General features: G+C 46.4%; 1 protein-coding gene across 7 annotated transcripts in view; it reads right to left on the reverse strand.

The window, feature by feature from the left end:
* Positions 1 to 312: 312 nt before the first annotated feature.
* The window catches only part of ADCY9 (adenylate cyclase 9), a 129331-nt gene continuing 102971 nt past the window's right edge, over positions 313 to 26672 (reverse strand). For 2 of the 7 annotated variants that reach the window (XM_036920445.2, XM_057487701.1), the window contains 6 exons: positions 26136 to 26238; positions 21412 to 21620; positions 17047 to 17206; positions 15685 to 15833; positions 13058 to 13099; positions 313 to 10741 (listed from right to left, as the gene is read on the reverse strand). In XM_036920445.2, the coding sequence (XP_036776340.1) occupies positions 9550 to 10741; positions 13058 to 13099; positions 15685 to 15833; positions 17047 to 17206; positions 21412 to 21620; positions 26136 to 26238 (1855 nt within the window). In that variant the 3' untranslated portion in view covers positions 313 to 9549. The remainder of the gene's footprint in view (positions 10742 to 13057; positions 13100 to 15684; positions 15834 to 17046; positions 17207 to 21411; positions 21621 to 26135; positions 26239 to 26672) is intronic. The other 5 variants (XR_008992332.1, XR_008992331.1, XR_008992330.1 and 2 more) reach the window with 5 other exon arrangements.

Raw genomic sequence — 26672 nt, forward strand, 5'->3', positions numbered from 1 at the left:
CACCACAATTGTGTGTTCTGAACACTTACTCAAGTTAATGGGAGCTGACGGTGGCCCTGCACAAGGCAGGCTGGCGGAAGGGCTGCAGTGCCTGCTCCCTGAAATGCCCTCATGCGGATTGAAATATAGCACTAGCTGGAGACCCCCTTGGACTCACAAGGCATAGGCACGTGGTGAGCACTATGAACTGGTGTGGTATTAAAAATGGGTTTCAGGAATCTTGCAGATAAATCCATTTCCCAGTTGATAATTTATATTAAGCACATTTTCTACTTGAATTCGTGTCAAGCCCAGAATAAATAAACAACAAAATTTGAGTTAATTATACTGTATTTTGAATTATTTTCCTAGCTTTTGTCAATCTATAGTGTGAAGTTTTCTCTGATACAGTAAAACAGTTTAATATACAATAGATTGCAAGGTCTGTAGTAACAAATTAAAGGTGATGTGCTTTTATTTATATACATACAGAGCTAAATATTTCACAGATACAATTCTACCTGTTTTTGGTTGTTGACAGAGCATAAGCAGCTTTTTTTTTTTTTTTATTTACAATTGGGCTCCTTCCCTTCAACCGAAAGGAACTCTTGAGTTCCTGCTCAGCAGCACTTTCATCTCCTTGGAAAAGAGAAGACAGCAAGGCAAACATGAGAAAAAGTCTGCTGGGGAGAAAAGGAAAGCCACGGGCAATTTCTAGAAAATGCGATTTAAAAAGAAACTATTCCATGCTTTGGAAGAGGCAGATCATTATTCATGATCGTCAGTGACTTCATTCTGTGTTCATGACAGGCAAGGCGCAGTGCCCGAGCAGAGGAAGCCTCAGTCAGAGCGTGGGAAAGAACGCCGGCTCTAGGATAGAACATGCAAGCACACAGGTCAAAGGCCGCTTGAACAAGCCGCTGTTACCCCTTCACAGTGCTACGACCCCGTGGGTGGGGCGGTATTCCTGCAGCGTTACATCACACCTCACGTGCCTCACAGAACTGGCTTTGGTATCAGGATAACTACGTTACTGAGACAGTGGAAGTTGATTTTAGTAACTGGATCCTCTCAGGGACAGCTAAATCCTGCATGCTGTCAGTTACAAATTGTGAAATCGACACAGGATTTCCAAGAGGATGTTAAGGCTTCAGGTTTTTCACTCGGTGCTCACCTGTGTGTTGTTATTGGTGCTTCGGTTTGATGCTATAGTGTGAAGAGGGTGCACCCAGAGGCCCTGCCTGGCACACCCCGTCTGATGGCTTTATGGAGTGCCTGCCGCTGCAGCCCTTGAAGGGTAGGGGTGGGGAAGGGCCCCTTGGGAGCTGAGCTCTGCTGCATTAGGTCACCGAATGCTGTGAACTGCATTTTGTGGGCATCCACTTTTCTGGGCATTCCCAGCTGGTCCTCTGCTCTGTCCCTGACCTTCCCCCAGTCCAAGGTCAACTTGGGGGCCCCAGAATCATTGGTAGGGGGTCTCTGTGTTCCACACTGGCCTGAGAGTCTAGCTTCCTGTTGCCTGGACGAGCCAAGGAGTGGAAGAATGAAGATCCTCTTTGTGAGCCCAGATCAGACTTAAACTCCCAGCTCTCTGTTCTGGCAGCTTCTTGGGGCTAAAACTGGAGGGGCTTGCAGGCGATTTTCTGAAGAGGTGTGGGTGCCACAGGCTTGCCCAGGACCTGGTGGCAGTTTACAGTGAGGAGCTTGGAGTGTCTCAAGCTGGGACAGTGCATGACATGCAGACCAGGAAGTGTCCCAAGCAGAACATGAAGGTCGCCGAGCCCACAGGGAGGCCAAAGTGGCAACGGGAGGCCTGGCGTTGTGTTGGTGCTCAGAGCTTGCCTTCCTGCACTGCAGAGGAGCTGGAGGAAGGATGCTCCAGTCTCCTCCTCACTGCCAGGCTGTCTCAGGGCTCATCCACATTTCTCAGTGCTCATGCTGGCACCGGCAGTGCCCCTGCTAGAGGGCATCCGCAGGGCTGTTGCTGTGAGCGTAGATGCCAGAGGTCTTGTTTGTGGCACTGGCAGGAGCCACCAGCTGGGCACACAGGCAAACTCTTTTGCAGTTTCGGTAACTATCAAATGGCTACTTCCCTGGAACATGCTAGGTTTTCTCTCAAAGCTCGCAGGTCTGGGCCTATGATAATTCTGCTGACAAAACAGGCAGTTGAAGAACTTTGGAAATGAGAAGTGGAAAGGATGAAAGCGGCCCAGTGTATGGGCCCCAGGTAAGGGCATGCAAGATTTTGGATCAGCATCCATGTGACTCATGCAGCGAATTCATTTCTTCTCATTTAAAATATTTTATGAAGAAAGATGCTTTTATCCTACATTATCTGGGTAATTGCTTTGACTTCTTTTTCCCAAATAGTTGTACCATATCTTCTTAGGTTTGAATTAATTTCCTGAAAGTTCACATATATTACATTCTTCAGTATTAACAAACAACAAACAAATCCAACACTCTCCAGGTATCACGATAGAGAAGGATTTTTAGAAGTAGATGGAAGTTCTTGACAGAAGTTTTTGTAAAGTACAGCTCATCATGAAATTAATAATAGAAATTGGAGGTCAAGGATGATATGCTGCCACCTTCTTTTGTGCTAAATGAATATTCTACAAGTATCTGCAAGGCCATCCTAAGTCTTAACTCTTGAGGAAGAGAGGTCATCCTGACAAACCAAAATTAACAAAGAGAAGTTCAAACCACCATGTTAATAAGTCTTGCTTCTGAAAAATAAAACTATTGGCTCCTTCAGTCCTTCATAGTCAACAAAGTCCATTTTTTTGCCCAAGATCCCCCAGTTGACATGAAAATGACAAATCGTGCTCTATGATATTTCAAGTTAAGTGACCAAGTAGTAGTTTTTCTTCTCTCTCTCTAATACTTCCCTGAAATACTGGAGGTGTACAAATATATACAGACATTTTAAAAACATAAGGAATTCACTGTGCAATCAATGGTGAGAAAACCTGATTTCATGTTAAACATATGGAATATATCTGTTACGTTAGCAGGAAGCACAGGAGACAACATAATCTCCATTTTACACTGAGCTTTCTGAAGGCACCAGTGTGTTGCCAACTCTGCCTCAGTTCCCTGATGGTCTTGGTTAGCACATGGACACAAGTCCATATGGACACCTGAATAGTTTTTAAATTCTCCATTCTAAGCTTTTACTAGATAGTAACTAGTAAAATACTCCACATATAATTCAAGTAGCCAGCTTTACAAAAAAATGGTAGAGGGAGAGAAGGGAAAATGTGTTTTACCTTGTCCATTGCTTGACAACCTGCTGTCTCATCTGACCATTTAAATGCACAGTGTCCCACTTCACAGCTGGAAGGGGAGGCCAAGACATTTGATCATTTGGATGTGGCAGCGTGTTATTTTCTGGCTGTGAAGCTGGGATTCACGGGCAACAACCAGCTGAACTGGGGCAAGCCACTCAGGTACTGGACTTGCACCTCTGCCTCCCTACTGCACCGAGGCATCCTAAGGACAAAGGGAGTTCCAGGTGTTTTGAGTTCCTTGGCAGAAAGCTCTAACAGGAGACCGCTTTACCTGTAGAGGCATGTTTGCATATGTGAGAACTGAAGTCAGCAGCTAAAGAGTTATTTTTGTCAATCAATAAAGTATCTGCTCATCATTTTGCTGCTGGTTTATCGATACTGCCCAAGTGAGGGAGTATGGCATGGTACTGAACCTAGCAGGGAGGTCAGAGATAATGGTGGACGGGGGTGGGGACCACAGGAAGAGTGGGGGCACATGTCTGTGGAGAGGAATGGCTGGCTAGGAGACAGACACCAGAGCTGGGGTGGGCTGGTCTTTGTGCAGAAGACTCCCAGAGGCCAGTCCTGGAGACCTCAGAGGGTGGGATGCCGGAGAGAATGTGAGGTGGCAGTCCTAAAAAGGAAGGGCACGGTGAGCCGCTGAGGTTTGCCTTGGGCACAAGGATGTCTGTGTCCAAGGGAGTCCAAGCTGAGTGTGCAGGTCTGTATCATCCTCCTTTCCCATTCTGCTTCCTTTTCCCAGAATCACATGGACAAGTCCAAGCAATTTCTCCTTTCAGGTGCCATTCATCACCCTCCCAAAACAGAATTTTTTTTTAGATCAAGCTGAGAAGGAGAAAGAGCAACTCCTTCAGAAGAGTGCTGGAGCCTGGGCTGCCTCAAATCACTGTCAGGAGAGGATCGTTTTAAAAATACAGTGTCTGACCTTATGGGTGGCATGTGGACTGGCCCCTCTCCCATCGAGGGACCAACGCAATATTGGTGCAGCTGTTTTCCCTGAGTGTTTCTCATCTGTTGCTCATTCTCAAGAGACTGAATACTTAAGACCACAGACATGAAGATGATCTCTAACAGGTTACACATAACACTAAGGAGCCAATAAGAGACGTTGAAAATGTCAATAAGAGAAATGTCCCTATGCCACCCCAGAGATCTTGAGCTTCCCTTCAGTGTATAGTGGAATCCATAACAGTAAAGCCATCATGAAAAGCACAGTTTCTAGTCACAGCTCTTCCTCAGAGATTCTCAAATGTCACAGCAACTCTCACAGTCTGAATAAAAGGAGCTTTGGCGTCATTTGGCACACAGTAGGTGCTCAGTCAACACTGGCTGAAGGTAACTTATCCATTGGAAAGAATTTGACTTTGTATTTATTTATTGAAAAGATCTCTGAGTGGCTCTTGAAATATATTTAGATAAGTAGGACATAAAACTCAAATATATATAATCTGATTATAAATGCATATATAAACTGGTGGCGTTAATGTGTTTAATCAAATTTCCAATGGGGAGTCTGGAAATGCTTGGAAACCTCATTTATAGTTATGATTAAAAAGCATCATCCCTCTAGTTAGTGCAGATCAGAGGGGCCCTTCATTTGGGTCCAGGAACTCCTGAAATTGTATGTAACACTGAGAGCATTTATTTTTATGTGCAACTTTTCTGGAGGAAGGAGCTATAACTTTCATCAAATTATCAAAGGCTGTGCGAGCCAAAAAAAGGTTAAGTATTGCTGCCGTTGACTGAGCTCTCAGGAGGTACTCAGATGGCTCAAGACGTGATTACTTAACTCACTTCTTCAGACTTCCAGGCCCAGCAAGGATATGTGAATTTCCCAAGCTTAAATTACTCTAATATATAGTAACAACTCTTTGGGTCATGTCATAAAAAAAATTTTTTTTACAAAGGAACTGTATAAAAACAGACACTTGGAAATATTTTAAAGTTACATGTATATGGTGTGCAAGTGTGTCCTTTTCCTTAGTCATTTCCTGTCACTTTGCTTTCCCGTTAGCATCCTTGACCTGGCGCTTGGAATCTATTCCAGGTGGCCACGACGATGGAGTCCCACAGCACAGAGAAGCAACCACATGTGCAAGAGATTTTAGACGGAAGAGAAATCACAAATCAGTTCTGAGACTTGTGCAAAAGTTAGAGGCTGCCTTTCTTGACTGTTCGAGAAATTCTGAAGAGCACCCCCAGGGATCCCTTTCTGGGAGAGAGACCCACATTCTTACAGGGCCTTCAATGCAGCAGAGACCACTATTCATTCCCTAACCTCCAGAAAGGCTCTTAGGGTTGTCCCTTAGCACAGGCTTGGGAGGAAAGGGTGCCCACACCACGAGGGTCCTCATGGCACCAGGTTCCAGCAGAGAATCACCTAGAAGCTTGGTGCCTGCGAGCTGATGAGCAAGGACTAGCAACATGCGTCTTCATCTCCCATCACTGAGTCTACAAGAGGATCTTGTGCTCTGATGTTCTCATAAATACTGGGCTCCCTAGGAAAACCCCTTTAGGGGAAAAGCCTCTAAACCCCAGCAGATCCACAATTTGGTTCCAGTTTTGGAGGTGTTGTGAATCCCTAAGGTATGGACTATTCATTTTTCTGGGAAGAGACTTTCTGACTTTAAACAGAGTCTAAAATGGGTTTGTGACTTCCCCTGTGATTCGGGCATCCCCAGGGGCTCTGCAAAGGAGAGGCTACATGGGTGTATCTTTTTAGAAAACCTACCTCATTTTCTCTGTCAATTTCTTCTCAAGATATTGCAGGAAAAACCACTTAGAAGGCTAAAAAAATAGGGATATCATCATAGGCATAACTTGTCCTGAAACCTCTAATCCTTTTTAAAGTTCCACATAAAAATACTTCTCAAAGTTAACTGTAGCAAATATGTCCATTAAAAAAAATACACAAATTTTTTTTCACAGTCATGACATCAAAGAAAAGCAAATCTTCCTATTTCAGCCACAAACTGTAGAAAGCGAGGGGTGGCCCTAATTTCTGAAGTGGTATGGATCTTTTCAATGAGGAAATACCAGGCATCAAATATTTATATTTTAGAATATTTTAATGTCCATTTCTTCAGTGGATGCATTTTGAAATTGTTAGAATTAACAACTTAAAAAGAGGAGAGCAAAGGAAAGATGGAAAATGCAAACAGTTGGTTCTTGTTCATTTAACTTTAGACGGTAGGCATGATGCAATTTTCTGAAGCGACCAACTAAAAACTGCTTACCTTGAAAATCTAGAAATGCAAATGCTGGATGGATCTTTGGAAATTAGAAGTTATTATAGCCCATGTAGCGGGAAGCACGCAGCCCTGGCTCTCCATGTCATGTGCAAATGTGCAGGTATCGCCTCTGCGAATGGAGTCAGTGTTGATGGGGCTGTGGGCAGGTGCCACATAATCTGTGTGCCTCTTCAAGCTGCTTCCAGGTTTCACAGCTGACGCTCTACATTTGTTTGCATTGGATGAAATCATGTGTGCTTGTTTACACACATATATATATACATACATACACACACACACACACACACATACATATATATGTATATATATACATACCTGGGACCAAGAAGAAAATAGCAATTGCAACTTGAAGCAACTATTTACACACATTCAATTGTGAAGTATTGCTTCCTGACCTAAGTTCGTAAGAGGTATTGCCACTCTGAAGAATGCATCCGTTGTATCGGTAGTACTTGAACCGCTGCTTAGAAACTCATCTGTTTTCAGCAGCTCTGTGCAATGTTAGGCATTTCTGCTGCAGGGATGCTGTGGTTCTGCACTGAGGTACACGTCGGAGCAAGGAACTGAGAAGGGCCTGTGTCACCTGGTGGCCCAGAGGGAACATCTGTCCTGGTTATTTACGAAGGCTTGGATATTTTTTAAAGACAACTTGAAGCTCTTTGGTGAACCACCCATCAAATTCCAATTTACACAATGCTGAACCAGACCATCAGATGTCATGATTTTCCCCTGCAGGCTGCAGCTTCTCAAGGCTCCCCCAGGGTAAGGAGTCACAACTACCTTTGTAGGAGGCAAAGGCAAACAAATTTGATAGGGAGGAAATGTGTGTAGAGATGAACTTTGCAGAGCACATTCTGAGTAGACAGCAGAGACGTGGTGACTCGTCAGCAACCGCCCAGTCTGTCCTGTTAGAGATACAGGGCCTGCAGCTATTAGGCAAAGGGAGAGGGCCACACTCAAGGACACGCATTAACGCTGAAGGAAGAAACCCCTAGCGCACCCACAACCCCTGTGGACACAGAGACCATCAGGTAGTGTTTTTCAGAAAAAAATAAAAATAAAAAACTGTCGCATTTTATAACAATACATTCTTCAGAGGCAAGAGGTACTGTCACACCATCCTTTCTCTGTCCCTGGAAGATCAACAAACTGAAAGTAAAACCACAAGGAAAATCTTATTTACTGAGAATGCTCTCAGCTCTCTGGGATGCCGAGATCCTGGCTATGGCTGCTGCGCTGTCTGGTGGCCATGCCATGCATGTCCCCTGGGGAGCTGGCTGATCAGAGTCAGTATTTCATGATACTGGAAGCGGCAGATTCTGTATGTATTTGGGGAGAAGTGATAATGAGATTTAATGCTGATGTGAATGTTATATGGAGATTTACCAGTGCAAAGAAAATGTACAGGGTACATCGGTAAAGAGCTTACAGAGAAGGAGCTAGTGCTCACATCATCCCAGGAGCTGCACACCAGTGTCACCTTAATAACCATGACTAGACTGTGACAGGGCAACTCTAACTTGAGTTCATTGTACATAAACTTCAGAGTCAGTGCGGCAAAATGCGATCACAGACGCGATTAGCAGCAAGGGCAGAGAAGTGATTTTCCTTAGGTTTTCTATACTTCCCCCCAGTTCAACACCTCATTTGCATCTGGATGATTCTGATCCTACATACAGTATAAGAACTCCATCTAAAGAGGGCTGGGATTCACTCACCAGGTTCAATCCTGCCACAAATAGGCCCTGCCCAGGCTGAGAATAGGAAAGGATGGAGACACTTCTTGAATGTGTGGAGCCAAACAGTGCCAGCACTGAATGCCCTTGAGCTCTGCCCAGAGCTCCTGCTTCATGCCGAGCTGGACTCTGATCCTATCCCTGCAGTTGGAGGCCCTGTGGACACAGATAGGTGGTGTGCTGGGCAGAAGCAGTGGCGCTGATTCAAAACCCATGCTGAGAGCTCAGGGCATCTTGGACCCAGAATGCACCGGCTGTGCCCATCGGGTCCTGCTCTGCCGCCCTGTGGGGGAGGGCGCCCAGCATGGCTGAAGCACTAGTGGACATCTTATCTTCTGCTGGGTTCTCTGCAGACTTCCAGAGCCTATTTCCCTTCCCTTCACCAGAATGACCCGGCATCTCACTCCCCAAAACACACGTTTCCTGATAAATAAATGCAACCCTCAAACATTTATTTTTGTATTTCCCTCTCTGCTTCAAAGACAAACCCCTTCTCTTCCAGCTGAAGACCCCTCAGTGTGGAGTAGAATGAAAACGGCTTTTAAATACCTGAGGCCTGGGTTCACAAGCTTTGTTACTGGTTGGCATCTGGAGTCTCTCGGCCTGTACATGAGGAAGCCCTAAAGCCGCCAGGTGTGGGGAGTGGTACACCTGCAGCCCGTGAGGGCGCAGGTGCTCCAGAAGGCGCAGGTGGGGATGGGCTCTGGAAAGTCCTGGCCGACTGCTGACTGCTATTCTCAGCCCCCTCACCCCAACATCCTCTCTCGGCGAGTTACTGGCACTTGATCTGAGATTCATAAATGCAAGTGTATGTGCATGTATGTGTTTACATAGAAAGGTCAGCGCACTGGAAAACACTATTATGTATACAGGAAAAAAACTCAAAAACATTGTATTAGCAAAAAAAAAAAGTGTCTTGGAGAAAAAGCAATAAAAATGATATCTTAACCACAGCTTTTGTTTTAAAAGTCCAGCAACACCCAATGCCATGGTTCCCACTGGCAGCCTCTGTCACTAGGCGCGGGGGCCAGGCCAGCCCCTGAAGGCACTCGCTCTCCTCCACGCTGCTGGACGGCTCCACCGCGGGGAGAGGCTTCCGGGGGAGAGAAAGGACAGAAATGGATGAAAATGAACTCTGAAAACTGTGATCCACACAGACTTCAGGGCTGCAATGACCACACAACACCTCATCCGGGGATGGAAACCGTGGTGCTGGGAACCCACAGCAGTCAAATACAAATATTATTGTGTTTCAATGAGCAGAGCACCATGCAGCACCCAGGCACCGCCTTACACGCTCTTTGACACGTTGAGCTTGGTGAGCTCACTGGCTTCCTCCATCCCCATGTCTTCACAGTCACTTTTTTCTATGGCTTTGCCAAATCGACACCTTTCTTCAGCTTTGCTGGGCTCTTTCCAGGGCCTCCTGGAAGACAGGTGAGTGTCCTTGGCCTGTGAGTTGTTGTCAGAACCCAGAGATGTCTTATCCAAGTTCTGCACAGAAGGCACCAGGTTGGCGATCTCATCCGTGGGAGACCGTCCGATGCTGCCATCCACCTGGACTCGGATGTCTGGAGAGATGGACAGCTGGTGTTGGGGCACAACTCCACTGTCCATGCACTTGGGGTAAAGGTAGGTCTTCATCTGGCCTTTCCCCTTCACATTCACTGTCCCACGGTAGTCAAAGTCATAGCCCATCTTGCTCAGAGCGCGGTAGCTTTCTTCACTCACCTGGATGCGGCACTCCACCCCTGTAGTGTCCATCCTGCTGGCGATGTTGACAGTGTCTCCCCAGATGTCATACAGCAGCTTGGTGGTCCCAATGACCCCCGCGGTGAGCGGCCCATGGTTGAAGCCAACTCTGAGCTTGAAGTTGAACCACAGCATGTTGTTGTTGAAGTCATCCACCACACGCATCATCTCCTTGGCAAACTCAAACAGGATCTGCAGGTGCTCCTGCGGGTGGCTGCCATCCTGGCACTGGGTGGCGTTTAGCCCTGACGCAGCCATGTACGTGGCCCCGATGGTCTTGATCTTCTCGACACTGCTGTAATCCGGCTTGCTCAGGAGCTCATCGAAGTCCCCGATCAGCTCGTTCAGCACCCGGTAGCACTCCTTGCCTCCCTCGTAGTTCTCCTCGTAGAACTCACTGAAGTTGACAATGCTGGCAAAGATGACCCCCCCGCTGTCGTGGTTCTTGGAGTAGGTCTGGGAAACCTTTAGCTGCTCGGCCACATGGTAGGGGATGATGTTTCTCAGCAGCCAGTCGGCTTGGTCCCTCATGCTCTGGATCTTGGTGCGGTGAAGGTCCGCCTCCACATCCCCATGGTAGTGGAGGCGGTAGCTGACTTCGAATTCTCTGTTCAGGAACCAGACCAACAAGAGCAGGAGAAAGAAGACAAGAATCACCTCCTGGCCAATCAAGCTGGCTGGCCTCCTGCTGTCCTGCGGAGAGGAGCTGTTGCACGGGTTCCTCCCTGAACTGGAGAGTAAAGACAAGAGATGTATCTTCTTAAATTACCTTTTAAGGGAAAAGTTACTGCTCAGTACTTCCAGGTCTGAAACAGCCCAGCTCGCACAAAGCGCTGTCGAGCACAAACCTTCAACAACCTGCAGCCACAAAGCAACTGAAGATGTGCAGAGATAAAGACTGACTTTTGTAACCGATTTCTTTAACAACTGCTTTGTAATTGCTTTGCTTTTCAGAAGTCTTTATTAGCTCTTTGATTTTTAAAAAATCTTTTTTCCCAACTTTTTATTTTAAAATTCTTAATGTTATACAAAAGCTAAGAGAATAGTAAAACAAACATCCATACATTCTTTTCCTGGCTTCAACAATTTTTAACAAAGAAAACAAAGATCACTTATGGTCTTAGCCAGCTAAACACAGGATTTGTAAACATTTTGGTGTATCTTAGTGCCATTTAAAGTCTATGCCTAGGGATATGGGGGTGGGAGGTCACTGGAGGGGACCCAAGGGGAGCTTCTAGGGTACTGTTAACGTTCTAAGTCTTAGTATGACTGATAATTAAATGGGTATGCTCACTCGTAAAAATCCATTGAGTTGTTTTCTTATGATCTGGGTACTTCTCTGTGCATATGTTATATGCCAATAAAAGTTAATTCAAAAAAGCTGCTAAGTGTTTTGTTTTTAAATATTATAGTCGTGATCATACATAGGAACCATTTGCATACTTTTTCACAATGTCAAAGTGTCCATAGATATTTAATTTTTTGATTGTAGAAACAGAAAAAATAATCATATCACTCCTTCCTAAGTTCTATTATTTATCTTACCTTTTTTCATATATATAATGAAATACCTAGCTGTAGCTACAGGACATGTGCAATTTCAAATAATAAACTAAAAACAAAAACCATAAATTTTTTCCATATTGCTTCATTTTAATGGCTGCAATATTTGAGTACATGTATCATAATTTAATTCATTTTTTTTGTTGTTGACAACTGAAGTTGCTGATGAATTTTCAATATTATCAATCACTGTGATTGCTATTTTTGGGCAGGTTGCCTTTACCATATGCTGAATTATCTCATCATAGAAGCAAAAATAGAATTATTAGGTTAAAGGCTATGAACATTTTTATAGATTGTCAAATTACTTTCCAAAACTATTGTACCATTCTGAGGAGCAAATGAGGCATGGCAGGAAGAACATGGCCTGCGGGTGAGAAAGACCAGGGCCTAAGCACAGTCAAAAAATTAAATATCTATGGACACTTTGACATTGTGAAAAAGTATGCAAATGGTTCCTATGTATGATCACGACTATAATATTTAAAAACAAAACACTTAGCAGCTTTTTTGAGTTAACTTTTATTGGCATATAACATATGTGTGACTGCAGGCAGGCTCCTTGACTGCTCCCAGCTTCCGCTTCCTCACCTGGAAAATGCGCACAAAGCCACCTAATGTGTCAGGTTACTGTGAGGATTAAATAAACATATTTTATAAGCACCTGGGAAACAGATCAAACACCACCAGCCATTTGTGACAGTCAGATCCTTGCCTACACTGGGTATCTGCATGTTATAACTTATTGACAGTCTAATTTAAAAGACCAGAAGTAATTTTGTAGTTATTTAAATGTACAATCACTTTGGTAGTAACATATTTAGCTTCTACCTACATTCCCTCTTGTGTGTGTTTTTTTTTTTTTTGGTCCTTTATCTTTGAGGGTCTTAATTGGCTTTTTATGTAACTTTCCTACAAATATATTTTCTCATTCTGCTTTGATCCCCCCACCCGATAAATCTGTCAGTTTTTAATTTTTTTGTGTGTGTGATCTATTTATTATTTGTAGAAGATTGGAAAGTTATTTCTTTCTTAAGAGTCTTGAAAACTATTCAGTTTTATTTTTCCTAGATTTTTATATAATTTTACATAATTTAATTTTTGTTTTTGACCCTCCAATTTATTTAGAATTTACTTTGATGTTTGTAGTAAAGTAAGGGTCTAACATTTATTATTTCAAGTTTCTAGTCAGTTATTTCAAAATATTACTTTGCTTCCCTTTGTAACATGCTAAAGTCTCATACAAAATTAAAGCAAATCTAATATATATCTTAATAATTTCATTTTCCCAGTAAGATATTATATCTATGATCTGATATTTCAATTAGTAAATACTTTCCACTTATTCTTTTAAGAATATATATATATATATATATAGTTGTTTTTAATTCAAGATACAACTGTTTTTAGGAAGCTTAGAAATAAGCAGTAATGATATGCTACTTGCATTTATTCAGAAGTCGGCACAATGTTAGAAGCTTACCTGAAATTCTGTACCGCATCAGTGTGTGAAATTACTACAGAACTGAAATTAAAATGAGAAAAATTGTTATAAAAAGCAAAGAAGGCATTACATAAGGCAATCTAAGGAGAGTTTAAATAATCAATTTTCCTGTTTTATGTGGAAATCAAGTTAGACAGTTAAGGACAGTTAATTTTTTCTTATAATTTGACACTGTGTGTTAATTAAGAATAATAAAAGGTGTAGGCAATGATCCAGCTAAAAAGCCTCCACATCAGCTATGGAAAGTAGGCACAAGGGCCAAAGAGCAAAATTTGAGAGACAGGGTCTCTGAGGCATTCCATGTTACTGTCAGAACTTAGCCATGGAGTCCTAACGGCTAGAAACATCAGTCATGATGAACAGTGATGTCTACTGACAAAGGATCAGCTTCCAAAGAACTGCTGGGGATGCTGGCAGGTTAGGGCTCACCAGAGAAGCCAGACTTGCCTGTATCCTCTCCAGTCTTCACAGCTTCTCTCGGGGGGGGGGGGGGGTGTTACATCCCACATCTAACCAGGCCACCAAATCACCCTCAAATTTCCCCATCCAGGGAGCCTCGTGCCCCAACACTCCTTGGCCTCTAGATCCAGCAGCCTCACTCATGGGAATGGAACAGGACCTGTGAGCAGCTCTCTCAGGCAGCAAAGGCCAGGCGAGGGCCCGGAGAGGCTTTTGTAATTACAGGAGGTGTTAAATGACTTCACAGAAAAAGAAAGGCTCAGGTGCCGACAGGGTGGATAGGCTCGAAGGACTTTGCGAATATGGAGGAGCACTGGTGAAGGGGTGAGCCGACCGCCAGCCCTATGCCAACATCTGCTATTTGAATTTTGGGTAAAAAGGCAAGGGAGTGGTCCCTCAACACTTTGGCCCTCTAGATCCAAGTGGAAAAAACCCACACTAGTGACTGAATGACACTGTGAAGGGCCAACGTGGTATTTGTGATGATTCTAAAAGTGAGTGCTCTTGGGAAAGAGCTTTATAATGACTGTAATTCCAGACGGCTGCACCTTTAGAAAGGAAAAAGTATGCTTTGTTTCACTTAAAGAAATTTAACTGTTCATTTAAGTTTCCTTTCAAATACAGAATGGCAGTTCTAGTTCAAATTCCCTTTTTGTTCTTAATTTGCAGAGAACTTGAACTTCTTTCATGTCGTTATTATTTTATTAAATAAATTGAGGAAAAGCATACTTACTCTGTCCATTACTAACCACTGCTTTAGTAATATCCAAAGACATGCTATGGTGCTTTTATTTGACATTGCAATAAATTGGATCATTCTCTAATATTGAACTACTAAAGCAATGGTTTTCAGCAACAATAATACATTCTAGTGGGCATTTTGGAAACATTGGAGGTCCCTCTGGTTGTCATAATAATTTGGGGAGCCAGGAATGTTAGATGTCCTACAAAGCACAATGAAGAAATGTCCCACTTAATTCTGAAATATCCTGTTAGCCTAAACCCATTATAATTCTAAATAAGTGTTTCTTCAGTATGTGCTAAAGGAAAATGTTTTTGTAAGCAGTTACACAGAAATCCAGTATTTAGGAGAAGTTTGTTACAGACTCTAAGACATTGTCCAGAAATTTCTGAATAAATTACTATGTGCATTCTGCAGTCTAAGGTATTATTGTATTTCCAACTACATATTTAGTTGAAAAAGGTTAGAAGCCATAATACCAGCGGTAAATGTGCAAAAGGCAATTTGAGACCCATTTGTAACAAACTAAGCACTAAACACCACTCAATTAGTAGAATATGTAAAAGACAGGGATCTTAATGGATTTCATTAATATAGAATGCATCAAATACAGCACACATCATTGCCATCCTGTATTTTTCTATTTTTGTAGCACAACGGTTAAGAACCCCAGGGGTCTTGCACTGGCTCCTGTTTCTTTTCCTGCACCCTCCTCTCTATTCCTGGGCATGTATCAGTGAGGGTACAGTCATCTGAGTACCTGGGGTATGTGGTATGTGCAGGGATTTCAAGATAAAAGATATATTTCCAATGGCTCATCATTACTTCAATGTTTTGTGTCATGTTACAATATTGGGTCAATATTTGGGAGGCCCAGGTCACTTGTAAGAGCATCATGTCCATTCATTTCCTTTAACTTCAGCCATGTGCCATCTCTTAGTACATTAACCTGACTTCAAGGGAGGTTAAACTCAGCTTCATCTTCTCATTTTTGTGCCTCCCTATACCTCTAATCCTTTATTTTCTTGATTGTCTTGTATGAAACAGCTCCTGGCTCTACTTTCTTAAATTTAAACTTCTTCATTATAAGTAAGTTCAAGCATGAAACTACTGCATAATGTCCTGAGGCCAGCGGGGGGAGGGGGGGTGGTCACCCCAGGATGTCTATATGCAAACACGTTATTAAAATTATTTTTTTCTTTCTTTTGCATATTACTCTGTGGGTATGTCATTAATCTGTTGACATTATGTATGTTGAAAACTCTTTCATGTCTGACAGTGAAGTCTGTTAGAATGGAGGGTGTGGGCTCTGATGTGAACATGGAGCTTAAGAGATGTAAGCAATGTGGGGAGAGGGGGCCCTGCCATCGAGGGCACCACGCACAGACCATGGGGGTGAACGTACCTATCCGGGCACAGAGAGATGTACAACAGGAGCAGGGGCCCAGCCCCAACAATGGTGGCTAAGGAGGACCTCATCCAGGAGCTGAGCTGGCAGAAGTTACAGTAGTGCACGACGGCGACCAGGACAGCTGAGCCCATGAACACGGTGAACTGCAACGAGGGGCAGGCGCTTAGTTAGAACCACATCCCATCTCCTCCCCTTGTGGCTCGCTCGCCTCTCCTCTACCTGAGCATCCTGAGATCAAATGATTCACTCCCTTACTGTTTGTCTTGTTTAATATAAAAATATCTTGGATATCACAAAAGATCCAGCAGTTTCAAGGACAGATTATAAATCATTAGGTTAATTGCCCAGAGCTTTAGGTTACAAGTTCACATTGGTACTAAAATTCTTCTCCAGATGTGTGGCAATGGCACACATTATTGAGGACAAGGAAGGTAGGCTGCCTGTTTGAGAACTAACACTGTGTAATCAGCTACCTTTAGAAATCCTCTCCCTTAGGTACCCTGCTGTGTGTAAGCAGAAATGTGATTTGGTGCTAAAGTATCAAATGCAGCCAACCTGCCCTGGTAGCTCTTGTTACACTCACTTTTTCCTAAAACGTAACCTTCCAAACAGCATTAATTCACTCTCCATGGGGTTTAACGGAGAAGTACCTTTCCTGATCAAGAGCACCCAATCCAGGGGCTAGTCAGTCATCTGTGTCAGCTCTGCAGGATAGCACATTACCTTGTATTCTTTGGGAATGTGGGACAGATGGTCCTTTGTAAAAACACCTAAGGAGGTAACTGATTTGGAGCTTGGTGAACACCAAGAGAGGTTGGACAGGACACCTGTCCATTGGGGAATCTCCCGAGGCAGGTGTGGACCACGCCCATGAATGTGTTAAATGGCAGGCTTGAGCAGCGAGATAGGGCCGCATGCTTGCTCCCCTGCCTGCTCCTCAATCCGAGCCTTCAAAAAGACAAGTTCAATGAAAGTTTCTGTCATGACTGCCCTTGCACTGTTCACCATGTAAGAACTTATTCACTATGTAAGGACTTGTTCACCATGTAAGAACTTGTTTGTTATGCTTCAGAAGATTGGAGACTGTTGAGAATTAGGCTTGGGGTGGATTAATGATTGTGCATTGAGTCCCCTATGCAGAATTTTATTGTTGTTAACAACCATTTGATCAATAAATATGAGAGATGCCCTCTCAAAAAAAAAAAAAAGACAAGTTCAAGGTAGTGTCAAAGAGTTTGTACCTCTTTAAGGGCCTATATTTAAATCGCTGACCCTTGTCATCAGGCTTAATTTTTTTTTTAAGTGATGAGGGAGTTCAGAGGAATGCAGACACAAAATAGCCAAGACTTTACTTACATGTATGTTCGTCTCAAATTCGGAGGTAACATGTGAATAGACGGCGACAGCAGGGAGTGACACGAGGATGGCGCCGATGAAATGGCGCGGGAGCCAGCCAGCTATCCATTCCAGCAGGAGCTTGGTGCAAGCCACCACATCCTCCAGGAAAAACACCATCCTGTGCCGGGGACGGGGAGGGCGGAGACACGGGGTGTCTGTGCCGTCGGGGACCCACAGAGGGCGCCCCTCCCAGCTTCTGCTGCCGGCATGGGAGGAAGGCAGAGCCCGCCCCCCTCACTCCTGGGACGCAGCAAATCAGCTGGACCCACTCAGCACACCATGCCTTATTTTAAGGTCCCTTGTTGCATTCTGGTAAGATGTGCTCAGAGAGAGAAATCTTCTGCATCCGTGGATGTTTTATTGCCCTGGTCTAGCTTGGATTAACACATAGTCTACAGGCACACACCTGATCATCTACATTTGCTCTCTTACAACACTAAACTATGTTTTCTACCTTTATCTTGTATCTACCTACCACTTCAGCATTTTACTAAAAATAGTAATAATTATAAGGAGAGAAATGTGGTATCCACATATAAATCAAGTATAAAGATCAAAGGAGTATTCATATTTGAACTGTTTATAGTTCACAATGCATGAGCAAAACCATAAGTTTCTGTGATGACTGCCCTTGTACTGTTCACCATGTAACTTATTCATTATGTAAGAATTTGTTCTCCATGTAAGAACTTGTTCGTTATGCCTCAGAAGATTGGAGACTGACGAAAATTAGGCTTGGGGTGGATTAATGATTGTGCATTGAGCATTGACTCCCCTATACAGAATTTTATTGTTGTTAACAACCATTTGATCAATAAATATGAGAGATGCCCTCACAAAAAAAATAAAAATAAAAAATAAAAAAAATAAAAAAATAAAAAAAAGATGTGCTCAGAGAAACCCAAGTATAAGCTTCTGTGGGACTGAGCAGAGCATTTAAGAACCGGGCACACAAATATGAACAGGCCCTGTGATAGGTCACCACCTTGTCACCTGTTTCAGTGGCAGGAGGTCCAGAGTGGGTTCTGGTGCCACAATGGCAGAGGGCGCTATGGCATCTAGTGGGTAGGAGTGCAGAGGGAGGCTCTGCCCTGGGCCCTGCATAACTGTCCCGTGCCCTTGGACACCTGAGGGGAAGACCCTGCTGACAGTGACCTTAGCCAGAGCCTAGACGTGTTTCATTTACAAACAGAAAGTGGTTTTTGCGTGGTATTAACATACACGGAATTTTCCAGGATGAGCTATGTTCTTGGTATAGACCAAGAAAGACCAGGCTTTGTTCTGTCTGGGACACCACCAAGGGTCTGGCATCTCAGGAAGTGTGGTGCTTGTACTGTCACACCTGGACGTCCCTAAGGATTACATGGGGCTGTCATGTGGATCGAGCAGATGGCCCATGACTTCATATGACCTCCCAGGCAGCCAGGGCCCAGGCATATCCGAGGTGAAGCACCACGTTTTATTTTAATCGGCTTTCTTGTTGTTTCTCCTTCATACTGGAATGACAGCATTTCATGGATTCCTTCTAAAATTATGTGTATAGCGGGCCACATTTCAGGGCAGTGATGTGGACATCATCAAGTATTTGTCATAAAGACAGGAGAGCTGAGAGTGTGGGGCTGAGAACTGCTGTTCTGGAGGAAGAATGGGTCTTGGCTAAGTGAAGGATGGGGAGGGAGTGCCTGCAGTGGGGGTGGAAGAGAGGGCGCCTGGGTCCAAATTGGAGGAAGGGGGAGACCCACAAACTGAAGCCAGCCCTGGGGCAGCAGGGGGGTGGCAGGGGAGGGGAAAGGCCTGCTGTTCTCGCATCTGGCAGGGCCTGGAGCTGTTGCTGAGCTTTGACACAAAACGCTGCCAGGGCCTCTCCCAAACTGGGTGCCCATGCCTTCAGTCCTGGATGTCTGCAGTGCAATGAGCACTCCGGCTGGGCTTGGCCTCCACCAAGAAACCCCAGATCTCGGCCATCTCCCACACAGAGCCAGGCCCCATCTGACCCTTTTAGATCCTGGATGGTTCTGGCCTCCTAATACTTAAGTGATAATGGAGTCCTTGGAATATTTCCAAGAAAAACCACAAATATGCTCTAAAGCAGAATACATAAGCCCTACAAGGAGACAGAGGGAGTTGAGTCCCAGCCGGGAGAAGGCAGGACTGAGAGACCCTCCACACAGGTCCCTTGGACTGCAAAGCTCATGGCACGTCAGGAGCAGCACAGAATGCTGGAGTGGGGGATGGTCCCTGAGCCCAGATGCCGAGATGAGGGCAGCCTTCTGGATGAGGTGCCAGGCTGGGGCTGGCCGCTGAAACTGCTGCAGACTAGCCTCCCTGGAACACCTACATTCCAGTGTAGGTTCTTGTTCTTGTAATCTGGAATCCTTGATATGTCCCTGGCTGGGCAGGAGGAAATTCTTCAAGGTCCTGACCTCTCCCAGGCTTTGATGATCCCACATCAAGTGACCTTTTAAAGTCATGCCATAAGTCATTCAGGAGCACCATGGCCAACCTCCTTCAGAAGGTGCTCACAGAACATGTGGGTGTGACTGGCCCTGCACCCCAGCATGCATTGGGTGCCTCTGTGACCTCTGCAGTCTCTAAACCTGGGTTAGCCCAGATTCTATAGAGCTGTGTCCAAAGGAGCAGGGAACGATGGTGTAAAGGGTTTTTAAAGATGTATGAAGACAATGCTCGCCTCAGAGAGGACAAGAGCCTTATCTAGCTGCAGGCCCAATCAGACAGAAGCCCAGGGCTGGGCCTGGCGGGGTGGGGGAAGGCGTGCGGTGCTGGGACATGAGGGGAGAGACTGCAGGTAGGTGCCAGGTTCTCTCTGGGGAGATAGGAATGTTCTAAGACTACATGGTAATATTGGCACAACTCTGTAAGTTGACTAAAAATCCTAGAATTAAAATGATTTCACTCATCTGTGGTGTATAACAGCAAAGCAAAAATTGAAAGAACAAAAAATCAGCAAACTCACAGAACCCAAGAATGGACTAACACTTACCAAAGGGAAAGGGACTGGGGGGGGCGTGGGTGGGAAGGGAGGGAGAAGGGAATAAGGGGCATTATGATTAGCACACATAACGTGGGTGGGGGGGCACGGGGAAGGCAGCACAACACAAGAGAAGACAAGTAGTGACATTATAGCATCTTACTACGTTGATGGACAGTGACTGCAATGGGGTATGTGGTGGGGACTTGATAATGGGGGGAAGCTAGTAACCACAATGTTGCTCATGTAATTGTACATTAATGATAGCAAAAAAAAAAAAGAATCCTAGAATTACACACTTATATGAGTGTATTTATTGTATAAATCATTTCACCATAAAGCTAATTTTAAAAATGAAAAACAAACCAGGGGCCTGAGGATGTCTTGATTTGGGTTCCCCAGGAGCAGAGCTGCTCTGGGAGTCCAAGGCTGGAGAGGGCAGGGATCATGGAGGGAGGACCCAACCTTGGGGTGCCAGGAGGCAGACGGTGCAGGTGGTCTGTGAGCACATGAACGAGACGAACCGCGCACCCTCGTTAGAAATGCACAGAGCAGCATGGGCTCTTTCGGTGCTGCGTGGGCCCTGACACCAGGCTAGGCGGGTCCTGAGGGCTCAGCTTCCCTGAGGGACCCTGCTGTCTATTCAGACTGTCCATTTTCAAATGGGTTGTCGTTTTGTTACCGAGCTTACACTCCAGACATTAGACCTTGTCATAGATGCAAATGGGCACATGTTCTCTCCCGTCCTGTGGGCTCTTTCACTTCGGTGTAAAAAAAAAAAAAGTGACTGTGTGGTTCTTTGGAACATAAAGGTCTTACATTCTGATGAAGTCCAGATGGCCTGTGGCTTCTTTGATTGCTTGTGCCTTTCAGGTCGTATCTAAGAAACCGCTGCCAGGACCCAGCTCATGAGGTCCTTCACCTGTGTCCTCTCCTGTGGGTTTTATAGTTTTGCTCTGATATCTAGAGACGCACCTGCTGATCAGCTGATGTGTAGCCCCTTACACATTTCTTTCTCTTTCCTTTCTTCCCACTTATTTTTAAGCCTCTGATGTGGGAGATCCAGAAACTAGCTGGCAGCACTGGGGCTGCAGAGGACACCAACCCTCCAGTAAAGATGGTGCCGCCCTGTGCCAAGGGCCAGGGTCTTTGAGGTAGGATGCTGTGGAGCAGTTCTGGGGGAGGGAAGGAAAGAGGCCCCTCACCCAGAATGAGCTTACAGGGCCAGTGGTCAGTAGTGCTGCAGTAAGACTGCTCAGACATAAACTCGAGCCAGCAGAGGGAGCTAAAGGCTAAAAGCTGGGGACCCACCCTGCAGGGGGGCCTTTACCTACCTGACAGAGACCACAAGGGACAGCACTTCCAGCAGCAGGGCTGCAGCAAAGACAGCCAGGGCTGCGGGCGGGGGAGGCGTGGTGGCAGCCCCATACTTCAGGAAGCAGGTGATGGAGAGAATCAGAAACACTATTGTTGACAGAAACACATCCAGGAGGGAGCTGAAGGTGGCACTGGCAAAAGTCTGCACGGGGGAATTCCTTATCACCTGTTTGGGGCAGGAACGGAACGTGAAGAGAAGCTGTGACAGGTGGCCACAGAGTGGAATTCAGATGGAAAATGAGTGAGTGTTTATTGAGTGCTTGCCCACTCCAGACCTGTCAGGGTGCTAAGTGCTTCAGGGGGCCACCTCCCTATTTTCCCATTTTACAGTGAGGAGGCTAGGGCACAGAGAAGTTAAGGCACTTGCCCAAGGTCATACAGCAAGCAGTTACAAACCAGGAAGCTCTCACAGGCAGGTTAGGTACAGAGACTGAAAAGGTGAATTAAGGCCTGGCAGAGTCAGTGACAGCATTTGCAGTCAGTCGCCTGAAAGCCATGTGCTGGAAGCTTCCACCAAATGGTTGGGTGCCAGGTCAGGGTATATTAAAATTGGGTTCATGACAGAAGTAACAGGCAGGGATTGAAGCGGCAGCAGATGAAAGCACAGGCATGTCAACTGCTAGTAAGAGATGCTCACGCCTTCCCTCAGGAGCCTGCTCTGGTCCTGGCCCGTTGGAGTGTGGGGCGCAGGCAAGAAACAATGCCCAAGAGGAATCCAGTCTAATGGGCAGGGATCTCAAATGGCACATGGTGTGGTAAGTAAAGCAAAGAGACAAACACATGGTATTCAGGAATCATGTGGAAGGAGGGGGAAAATGACGCTAAGTCTGAGAGAGGACTGGGTCCTGGTACCATGTAGACCCACTAGGGGCAAGACCTCAATCAGTGCTCACATGGCCCCCAGGAAAGGAAATGCCACCAATCTTGGTGCACACTGGAGGCCAAGGAGAGTTAGCTGCCCAAGGTCACACAGCTAACACGGAACCCGGCTAGGACCCAACCCCAGTGCACCCCAACCACCATCCTGGGCTGATGGTGGTGGCAAGGGGGTGCCTGTCGAGATAACAGAGCAGGAGCTAACAGCAAGGGTGAGGTGGGAGGAAACAGAGATTCAGACAATTTATGTTGCTTTCCTTTTGGCGTTGCAAGCTTCTGACAAGCCCCCCAAGAGGCACCTGGTGGACTCGGAAAGCTGGGTGCATGAGCCAGAGCTCATGGTAAGGCCTTTGACCAGCTTCTTGTTCTTGTGTGTGTTCCTTTCAGGACAAACTTGTTGGGGGCCCTCAGGAATATCCCAGGTCCCGGGAGCTGGGAGAGGGGACAGAAGGGCTTAAACAAGGAGGACTGAAGCCAACAGTCAGTACAACGCTGCTCCTGGGGTCCAGGTACAGGCCACAGCCACCTGGGAGCAGCATTTGGTTCCAAATTACCTCCTATAATCACAAGAAACTCTGAGGTTCTTTAGGTAGGTGTCCATGTGTCCCGAAGGGTCAGTCTTGTCCTAACCTCTGAAACTCCCTCAAAAGGCATGAGAATTTTGGAGGAGATGCTGTGACCCTGACCCATCTCCACAGAGGCTCGTCTGGCTGAGGGAAGCCTCGGCCCAGTGCAGGCACTTCTTGTCTCTTGTGGTGGCCCAGAGCTCTGGCGCACAGCCAGGGCTCACCTGCAGTTTACCTGTCGGGCAGAGGGAGCCAGGGGCCTGCTGCCAGGCTCCAGCAGGGACCCCATTCACAGCCCAGCAGCACTGCTGCAGCATGGGCCCCTCATCTGACCCCTACTCCAAGGGTTCCTGACTTCCCCAATTCTTGCCCTGAGGGTGCTGAGGCCCACACCCACTGCTTCAGGTGTTTGATAACTATCCTCTGTTGCAATAGCTGATGACGCAGGATTTCGTATACAACCAAAGAGGACCCGTGAAAGGGCTCCTGTCCCAAGCAGGAGCTCTCAGGGCACCAAGACATGGAGCATGGGAGCTGGGCGCCTGGGGATGTTGCATCCGACACCCGACCGGGGACGAGGCCGGAGCTTCAGACCACCGGCTGGGGTCTCTTCATGAGTCAGGACTGAGACAGCCTTGCGGCCCTGGTCAGCCTCGGGTCCCATGTGACCTCGCTTACTTGCTGACATGTGTCCCACAGTGCTTTCTACCTTGGCCACTGTCCTGCCTGTGAACATCTCCCACCTTCCAGATCAGATGGGCTCGGTCCAGTCTACACCCTACTTGGACCTGCATCGACTCCCCCTAGGCACACTGCCCACCTGGAACCCGGGGACTCTGGGACCCGAGGTCCCTCCTGCTGCTCCTTCCACTCCGTTGTCTCCACTTGCTGTGTGGCTTCGTGGGGATGCCTGCCCTCACCCTCTTCTCTTCTCCCTGGGCCTTATCTCCCGGGCAGCCCCACTGACCTTATGCTACGCTCCCCAGCCCCACTCCAGCCCAAGCTGCACACCACCTTAGCGCTGCTGTCTGTTCATGTCCAAACAGGTACCATCCCTGTGGGTATGAGACCCAGGGAACACACCACCCCTACTAGGGTACCCCAGGCCACCCTCCATCCCCCTTAGCACTCAGATTCACATCCAATTTGGCCCCAAGTGCCACTGATTTGAGCCCTGGAGGCAGCAGAGCCCCGTGGTCAGAGCACAGGCCCTGCACTAGGGCTGCGTGGCCTCAAAGCCCACCCCCCACTGTTAGCTGTGACATCTTGAGTGCATCACCCAGGTTCTCCATGCCTCTGTTACCTTATCTAAACAGATAAAATCAGTACCTGGACCTCACATGGTGGTAATGCTCAGATAGGAGACCACTGAACCTGGTGAGGGCCAAACACTAGGGCTGGCTTGGAGCCCCCATCACTCGTGCACCTGCCGGCCTCTCCACCCGCCCGAGCCGCTGGGCCTCACACCGTGAGTGTCCCACCTGCTCCCCTCCTGTCTGTCCAATTTCATCACAGTCCACAACTCAGCCACCTGGTCAGCATACAACACAATCTGAGGGTGCCCCCTCTTGTTTGGGGTCCTTCAGTGGCTTTCTCCAGCCTTCAGCATAACATTGACAGCATGAGGGCCACTAATCCGGCCCCTGCCCACCTCCGGGCACTTCAGCCCTGCATGCCCAGCGAAGTGCCTGCACGTCCCAGGACACACCACACTGTGTTGCCTCAGGGTTTGGGGCGCCCCCTCCTTCTGGAATGCTCATTCAGTTACTTGCTAGTCGTCCCACTAGCACGGGCTCAGAAGCTACCTCCTCCTGGCCCGCAGCCCGGGGCGGGGTGCTGCCCTGTGCGCCCATGGGGCACTATGGGGCTTCATGGGTCTGAGTCACTGCGCCCCATTAGAGTGTGTTTCATCATCCCGGCGCTGTGAACAGTCCTGGCAGTGCAGACGCTCAGTAAACGTCTGGTGATGGAGGAATAGCTGAGAGCCGCACCCTCTGCGTCGGGGGGCTCAGCAGCTCAGCAGAGGGAATGGCAGAGAGCACCTGACCTTGAATCAGATGCACACAATTCCAGCAACAGGGTCTCAGGAACTCAGTCTTTCCTGGCCTTGGCTTTTTCTCTGGTAAAATGGGGATTATTGTAAGCTTCCCTAAAGGGTTGCTGTGAGGATTAAATGAGGTGTTGTTTTGCCTTACAAGCCACGGACCAGGCCACTCACAGTCCACTAGAGGACTGCCTGGGAAGGGAACTGGTACCTACTGTCCCTAGAAGGCTGATAAAAGGTGGCACTTCAAGCCTATGAGGTATTAACAGGCTGTGTCTGGTTCAGGAGGGTCTCCTTAAGCCCTAGGTCAGGGCCTGACAAAACAGATGCTGATGAATGAATGAGCTTGAAAGAAAAATCCTTTTGGCTCTGAGGCTGGGAGGGTGTTCATTTGTGACCTTGGAACACTGAGAGGTTAGATTTGGGCCCAGAGAGAAGAAATGCAGGGATCTAGCTGCTTATAATGCAAACCAGGCTGCAGTGTTTGTATTTATTCATCATTTCCACCAAGCTCTCCTTGTGGGGTGGCAACTGTGCTGAGTGAATAGGGAACAAGAGGCACAGGTCTGTCCCCCAGGACTGAGTTCAGGGGAGAGGCGCATGATTTAGTAATCACACAAGAAAAGGTCACAAAGTGGGAGGCATGCTGAGAAGACAATGTATAACTGGGAAATATGTTCCAGTCTGGGGTCAGGGGACGCTTCCTAAAGGAAATGACATTTGGACTGAGCATTAAAGGACAACAGGAGCTTAGGCATGGAAGGGGCTGTAGCCCTAAAGCAAGTGGGAACACAGGGGAAGGTGAAAGGCCTCTTGAGCTCCCTGTCCCACCTAGTGGGGACAAGCAGAGAAGTCTTGCTGGAGAACAAAGAACAGGTCTGGCTGGAGCTCGCTCTGTGCTGGGCCTCCAGGCATTGAGCATGGTCAGGCGCCTGAGAATGCACCAGCTGTAGACAGAAGGGGCCAGGAAATGACTAGCCTGGGTTGTCAGAAGAAAGATCTGGGTTTCTTTCCCTTGTGCAGATAATTTCACATACAGATGCTATTTGGGGCTTACAGATTACAGATAATCAATATTAGCTTCCATTTTCCTGTCACTCAGGGAAAAAAAAGGCCTCCAAAGCACAAACCTACTAGTGAACTGCCCAGAGAAAATGACAAATTATTTTTGGTAAAAATATAAGTAAAAACATACCTCTTCTTGATAGCTGGTCCTGTAGGTTCGCTCTAACTCCTGATCCAGGAAGTTCAAGCTGAACTGATTAATGGGTGGCTTAAAAAAATAATCTTTCATCAGGCTAGAAGAGATGATAAATGCACTTGATCAACATTCAGCACAATCATTGTATTTATTTTATCAGCAGACTGCAATTAGCTACTGAAACACCACTCATTAAGCATGTCACAAAAGCCACTTCTAAAAGTCACTGTGTCAGACATTCTCAGCTGCCCTTTTCGAACATATCTCTGGGAAATCCTTTATATTTCTAAACATAATCACATTTTATGTTGCACCTCCGCTGAAGAATCACCATTCACCATAATTACAGCACACATCATTAGCATCCTGCTTTTGAAAATATCTTCCTAATATCCACGGTTAGAAGACGACAGGTTTTTTTTGTTCTGTGAAAACAATCTCTCCTGAAGGACCAGCAGATCCCTGTACTGAGAGTACTTATGTTGATTCGGTGGCTTCCAGGGATGACAATTCAGAGCTGGCTGTCCTGTC

The sequence above is a fragment of the Manis pentadactyla genome, chromosome 10 (assembly GCF_030020395.1).
Source record: "Manis pentadactyla isolate mManPen7 chromosome 10, mManPen7.hap1, whole genome shotgun sequence".
NCBI lineage: Eukaryota > Metazoa > Chordata > Mammalia > Pholidota > Manidae > Manis > Manis pentadactyla.